This window comes from Zea mays, chromosome 3 (assembly GCF_902167145.1).
Source record: "Zea mays cultivar B73 chromosome 3, Zm-B73-REFERENCE-NAM-5.0, whole genome shotgun sequence".
NCBI classification, from domain to species: domain Eukaryota; kingdom Viridiplantae; phylum Streptophyta; class Magnoliopsida; order Poales; family Poaceae; genus Zea; species Zea mays.
The window spans coordinates 18,242,524-18,249,431 of record NC_050098.1 but is presented as its reverse complement, the minus strand read 5'-3'; the positions used below and the strand labels follow the sequence as shown (position 1 = coordinate 18,249,431).

Genomic DNA, 6,908 nt, shown 5'->3' with positions numbered 1-6,908 from the left:
TTCTTTGTTCTTTCTTCAGTATATTAGTGTATCATGCGCGCTCATGCGCGCGTGTTGCATAGTAAATCAGAGTGGTTATAGATTATTACTGTTGGTGTTTTTGATACTGTGGTAGAATCACAATTAAGCTGACAATGATGGTTGTAGAACAGATAAACATTATAGTACATAGAACAACATAGACCTAAAGAGTTTGGCACGTTAACTTTCATCCTTGCAGTTCAGTTGTAAAGCAAACAGACAACATAATATACTTTCATCTAACATTGTGTAAATAAGCAAGAAAATATATCATGTGCAACCACTGAGTTATTCTAGGAACACATAACAATTCTTAACATATATAACCATGCAAAAGAAACTTACAAAAGAAGGATATAGTATAGCATGGGAAAAGTGCGGTATATTTTCACACCCATTAAATTATAGTATGTTTCCCAACATTTGTTGTCTGCTAATTTTGGACAATCAAATATTAGATAATACTTTGAAGTAGTGAAGAGGCATGGAATAGAATCATGGAATGATGTAGTAGCACAATCTGTAACTTGCAAGTTGATTTGATGAATGTGACGACTATTAACATAAAAAGCAGTAGTATAATAATTCTTAGCATATATAAGTAGTTAAGAATGTGACACTGAATTTGCAATAGTAGACAGCTAGTAGAATCACCTTGCAAGACTATTTAGGCCGAACAAATTATAGTGATGCCAGGTAGAAAGCTCAGTGGAGAACCAAATATAGGTTGGTAAATGATTACAATGTTTCTCACAAACAATTATTGTTTATGTAAAAAGTGATTGAAAGAATGGTAACTAACTTATCGAAGCATGGAAATGTTTAATCAAAAAGCTGCTAATCATGCTTCATATCGGACTAATGTGGAGCAACATCAGGTAGAAATTATTGGATGCCCCGATCTGCAATGATCAATGTAGAGCAACATTAGGTTATGAGACTCAAGAGAGTGCAGGTCGGATAGACATCATAAAACTTATGCAAACCAGAGTCACAGGTAGAATATAAAACATACCAGCGATATCCAAATAAAATGCCAGGTATGTGGCCTAGAACTGGGACCCGCCTAGTCCATTGTTGTACACATGAGTAAATTATGGATGTGTTGTAAGCCAAGTTATATCATTGTGGCCAGGAAAAAATACCTATGAATAGTTTGAATACTTGTACAATAATGGAGCATGTATTTGTACAATAATTGTAGAACCTTTTAAAGATATTTCTATTCCAGTATAATATTTCAGAAAAATTCATAATACATCAATACCACCCAAACCAAAATTCAATTAGTAATATAAATGAGCTTATTGTTAGCAGTTAGCATTGCCATGGAAGCTAGCAGGTACATACCATTGGTCAATCCACCAGAGCTTCCTCACAAAGGTAGTTCCTGTGTTTGACATATGCTCTTCCCCATTTTGGCTGTCTGAGTCCACAAATTTGAAGTATTTAGATTATGTTTTCCCTCCATAATTATTTTGTTTATTTCTTTCTTGGATATCAGGAAATGATGAGTAAGTTCAGAAATTGAACCATAAATTGCAGTCAAATTAGTCCGATTAGGTGGTTGTGGCAGTATTGTTCCTTAGTTGATAAAGCCCTAGGAATGAAATAGAATTCAGAAATTCATAATACATCAATACCACCCAAACCAGAATTCAATTAGTAATATAAATGAGCTTATTGTTAGCAGTTAGCATTGCCATGGAAGCTAGCAGGTACATACCTTTGGCCAATCCACCAGAGCTTCCTCACAAAGGTAGTTCTTGTGTTTGACATATGCTCTTCCCCATTTTGGCTGTCTGAGTCCACAAATTTGAAGTATTTAGATTCTGTTTTCCCTCCATAATTATTTTGTTTATTTCTTTCTTGGATATTAGGAAACGATGAGTAAGTTCAGAAATTGAACCATAAATTGCAGTCAAATTAGTCCGATTAGGTGGTTGTGGCAGTATTGTTCCTTAGTTGATAAAGCCATAGGAATGAAATAGAATCCTAAGTGTTACAGAGAGAAACACCAATATATTAGAAACATATCTGGTGTAATGGAAAATAAGAAATGACTTCCTCGTTTTGATGTTTACAGACAAATCTGGGCAAGAGCGGATAGTTTTATTGTAAAACAATGGTAAAGGAATTTGTGGCTGGGGGAGGGGATGATGGGAACACGCGTGTCCTGTGGTCGTTCTTGCTCGACGATGAGAAAGAATGGAGTCAGAGTGCACATAGCAGGTGTCTAAAAACAAACCGTAGCACAGAGGATGCGCGATTCGAAAAGTGTTCTCGCCGTCCTTGCTCGGTGATGAGCAGGTGTGGAGTGGGAGTGCACGAAACCGTAGGCTAGACGAAAACCACAACACCGAGGAGTCGAATATCGAAGATCTTTTCGTACCTGCGTCAATCGAAGCGCGATGAGGAATGGCCGCATTGGGAGAAGAGCATACACACCGCAGGCCATCGAATGCGTTGAGAACACGCACTGCAACGTCGCTCTCGCCGACGGAGACCATGACGCTTCTTCTCTCTACCCGTGTCGATTGTGCGTCGTCTTTCTGGAAGACACCCATGGCGTCAGGAGGAGTGGGGAGCAAGGGACGCGCTTTGGGCATTCAATCGAGCACTTAAAGGTCATAAAACAACAGTGTAGAGCACGTAGCACCCAGGAAGGGGTAGCTGGTTCTCGTACCTCAGGGTGGGATGCGAGTGGCGGCGTGACCGCGTCGGGTGGCGGCGTGACCGCGGCACGACACTCGCATAGGGCACAACGCGATCGGCGGTAGGGAGTGCGGAGGCACGACAGCGTTGCTAGGTCGGCGCGGGCTATGTCACAGTGTGGTCGCGCCGCACAGCGAGGCTACACAGACATGACACATAGTGAGATGGCGGCGTGCGTAGCTGCGGCGACAACGAAGCAACGGCGCAGGCAGCTTTTGTCGTAGTGGCGCAGGCGACGTTTGAGGCCGACGAGGGGAGGGAATACAAACTTCATGGGGGGCGTTCCTAGCGCCATGGACTCGCTTCACATGGAGGAGCTTCTGCGGGGGATGAAGCAGCGATGTGGTGTTGGCAGGAAGGGGGAGGGGATGTAGATCTCGCAGCCACGGGGGTACTATAGCGCCATGGACTTGCGTCGTCTGGTCTGGAAGCTTCACAGGAAATGGAGACATCGGGCCGCGTGAGAGGATGTACAGAAATGATCGCGTTCATTGGTAATCGATCGAACGGCTACAAATCTAAAGAGCAACGTGGACACCGCGACGAAGGCCGTTTTGAACCAGCTTTGTTATATAGTAAATTCCATTCTTCTTTCTCTATTTTTTCTCCCATATTCTTTCTATATTTTTCCATAATGTACAAGAACGTAGGGGACTGAGGCATCCTTGGGATCCGCCCTAGTTGCCACGACATATATTCTTCATTTGAAAAAAAAACTAGCAACAGAATATGGGAGAAAAAAATAGACCATGTGAAAGAACCCTAAGATCACAAGTAATTTGACAGTATGCCTATTCTAAGAGTTCTCCGTCCCAAAATAAAATTTATTTTTATCTTTTTAGTAGAGTTAAAACAAGTAATATTTGTTTTTATCTTTTTAGTAGAGTTAAAACAAGTAATATTTTGAGACGGAGTTCCATATATAGCTAATGATAATGATACAAAGTCCCAATTCAATTTTCAAGAGATGATCACTGGACTAGACTCAACATTGGTGGGAGTTCGAGTTCGCTATGTCCTCATCGATGGTTTTAAAAAATTATTTTTCAGATAAAATTTAACACTAAATTTTATAAATAGAATGCGGACAGATCATTTTATACAGTGAAGTTTAAAATAGGGGCTGCTAGAAACAGCTTTAAGCAGGATTTTAATGATCGTTTTTCACATATAAAAAATAATGCTCAGCATGAGTACAGCTAACATATCAAATTAACTTCATGAAAGCTTTTATATAGCCACACTTTCTCACCCTAAATTGTCATCAGTTAAATAAATCTTGGAAATTTATAGAAAAAAATACTAAATCCTTTATTTTGTCTAGTGTTTCCATTCGAAACCCAAAAAACTCTATTTCGGGTCTGACAAACTACCAACTTAACAAGAATTTCGACTAGGGCTTGTTTGTTTCACCAATAATCCATGTGGATTGAGTGGTATTAAGTTGATTTAAATCCATAACAAGTCAAAATCCATTTTAATACACTTCAATCCACATGGAATTGGAATAACCGAGAAGGCCCTAGCAGGAACAAAAGAGAGATAAAGCTGATCTTCAGGTCTTCACACCTACTGCTTGAAGAAATCCTTCAGCTTTCTCAGCCAGAGCAGGTACTCACGGCTGTCCTTGTTGATCATGTACAGGTGCAAGAAATTTGTGGTCCTGGGTGAAATGCCACGCAGATCCAGGTACCTGTGGAATTCCCTCTGCAGGTTCTCATCAAGGTCACTGCACATACAAGAGAATATAGATTGTCAGCGCCAGAAAAAGATTCGTTGAAGCATTTGAACACTCAAAAAACCAAAAAAAAGTTAGTATAGTTATTCCTTCATACTTGAAATCAGGACCCTCATATGCAATCATGTCACGTTCATCATCCCCTGATTGTTGTGTCACAGACATGGAGTCGATGATGACCTCGTCAGGATAGGCAGTGCAGGTGAATTCAAGAACAGGACCGTCACCCTTGGATATAGTGACTGTGAGAGGAATGCTTGACTGTTCAGGCTTCTGGCCTTCATCTTCGTCATTGTCATCTCCCGCCGTGTCCTCATCCTCACCATCACGGTCATGATCAGGCTCATCTCCAGTGACAAGGCTGGGCATGTGAACCACAACCTCAATCTGCTCACCCTGATATGTTCTTTTAAGGGTAACTGCATTCGTCCCCTTCTCGTCGCTGATTTTGAAAGGGAAATTTTCTGGAATCTCCTCAACCTGTTTTGAAACGAACTGATGAGAGCTCAACCACAAAACAAATCTACAAAAATGAACAGGCAAAAAAGGCAATGTTCTCTAGACAAGATAAGAACAGGCTGGCTGATTCCCCCAACATCTTTGCCAACATGTGGCATCCACATAGGGTGGCTCACACATCAATCTCCAATTTCAACCTAGATTACTAGAAATCATATGTGGCTGAACTAAGCCACTAAGGCATTGCATTCCAAAGGCTGACTCCTCTTCTATCCTACCATGTTAGCTATTAGAATTCACAAGTATCAAACAAAAATAAAAATATCCTAAGCATTCTAAAGTACTCCCTCTTCTAAATTATAAATCATTTTGGTTTTCTGGATACAGAATTTTTTTTCTATATCTAGACGTGGCTTGTATAGATAGGTGCGTAGCAAAAGCTGTGTACCTAGAAAAGACAAATGACTCACAATTTGAAGAGGGAGTTATTATAATTAGATAAAGTGGAAGCTATTTTATATATTTTCTGCTCTCTTGCAACCAGAGAGGAATACTAATACAGCAGCATGGATGCTCAGATTGGAAACACAAGACCAACCAAACTGCTCATAATGATACACGACCACTCCAAGAAGTGGCAAACATGCACCAGTTTTCCTAAACAAAAACCCAGTATAACAAGAAATTATAGTAATAGAGGACAAGTGCCAGATGAATCAGATATTTCACTAAGATGAGGTCTAACTGTCCAAGTGTATAAAACATTACAGGATGGGTATATGTTATAGTCACTGAATAAAGAAAGGCATCAAAATCAAAAGGGCACTTAAAGAACAGATTATGTGTGTCAATAGTATCACAATTCGAAGATGAATAAAGAAAAACATCCCAAATTCTGCAGAAGAACTACGATCACTGAATGGAGTGGAAACAGGAGTACAGGATTATCCTATCAATCGCTGAATGAGCATATAGATTTGACCAAAAATAGAACACAACGATACTTCCTAAGGAAAATAGAAACACAACAACAGTACCTAAGGTCCGGCACCGTTTTGGAGGATCCAATTCACAGCAGTGGAACAGAATAAATAAAAGATCATCAAATAGTCTACCTAACAGGCCAAATACGCTCTGTAGCGTGTCTAAATTCACACAAGAAACCAGGATATGTTTTTTACTCTACTATCGCGAAATAGATATGCTACACATTATGGATAGGGGAATCTGCTCGTTTACCCTGTCGTGGTCATCGCAGTCCTCGGCGTACTTGATCTCGGAGTCGATGACGCTGAGTAGCTCGGCGTCGGAGCTGGGTCTCGTCGCGGGCGCCGAGGAGAACGGCATCGCGCGGGGCTTCGGCGGCGCCACGGCGGCAGCGAGGGGCCGGAGCAGGACGGCGCTGCGGTGGGACCCCGAGGAGGCGGAGGCACGGAGGAGAACGGGCACGGAGGAGGCCGCGGCGCGGCGTGCGGCAGCAAAGAGGGCCATGGCGAGGGAGGAAGCGGCGCGGTGGCGGCGTATGAAGCCCGACTAGGGTTTTAGGGGTCCGGAGTCGGGACTCTTGGAAGGCGTGGGGATGCTTTTAAGAAGAAGCGATGGTGGGGCCCATCTGTCGGCTGATCTATGCTAGTCTTTCCTGTTCCATGTTTTACGGCCATGGTGTGCTTCTTGTGAAACAAGAAAGAATCAGATTTTTTATATACTAGAAAAGGTTGCGCGCTTCGCGGCGCCCTGCCAAGCCTAAGGGCGGATACTTTTAAAATAATCTAAAATAATTTTGTTCAAAGTCTATTTTTTGATAGCCACATATGACTGCTAAATGTTTTTTGTCTGTTAAAAGTTTCATTGCCGCCTCTTATGTCACGACTGCAACACTGACACGATTTCTATTTTAATGATGAAATCAATAACAGCAAAAAAATAGAATGATGTTAATCTTTTGCGGTTCCAAGATTGTCCAAATAAACGTGTG

At 41.4% G+C, this 6,908-nt stretch overlaps 1 protein-coding gene across 1 annotated transcript; it reads right to left on the bottom strand.

Moving 5' to 3' along the window:
* Nucleotides 1-3,941: 3,941 nt before the first annotated feature.
* LOC100286211 (uncharacterized) lies at nt 3,942-6,573 on the bottom strand. Its single transcript, NM_001159099.2, has 3 exons — nt 6,173-6,573; nt 4,572-4,954; nt 3,942-4,465 (listed from the first exon to the last, which is right to left on the bottom strand). The coding sequence occupies exons 1-3, from the start codon at nt 6,422-6,424 to the stop codon at nt 4,306-4,308; spliced, it is 795 nt and encodes a 264-aa protein (NP_001152571.2). The 5' UTR covers nt 6,425-6,573; the 3' UTR covers nt 3,942-4,305.
* Between the last annotated feature and the right edge of the window lie 335 nt (nt 6,574-6,908).

Bases quoted from the DNA above. Each gene is read 5' to 3' on its own strand.
- LOC100286211 (NM_001159099.2), bottom strand. From the start codon at position 6,424: ATGGCCCTCTTTGCTGCCGCACGCCGCGCCGCGGCCTCCTCCGTGCCC. The intron at 4,955-6,172 runs GTAAACGAGCAG...GTTTCAAAACAG, and splicing joins ACTGCGATGACCACGACAGG to GTTGAGGAGATTCCAGAAAA. The intron at 4,466-4,571 runs GTATGAAGGAAT...TTGTATGTGCAG, and splicing joins TATGAGGGTCCTGATTTCAA to TGACCTTGATGAGAACCTGC.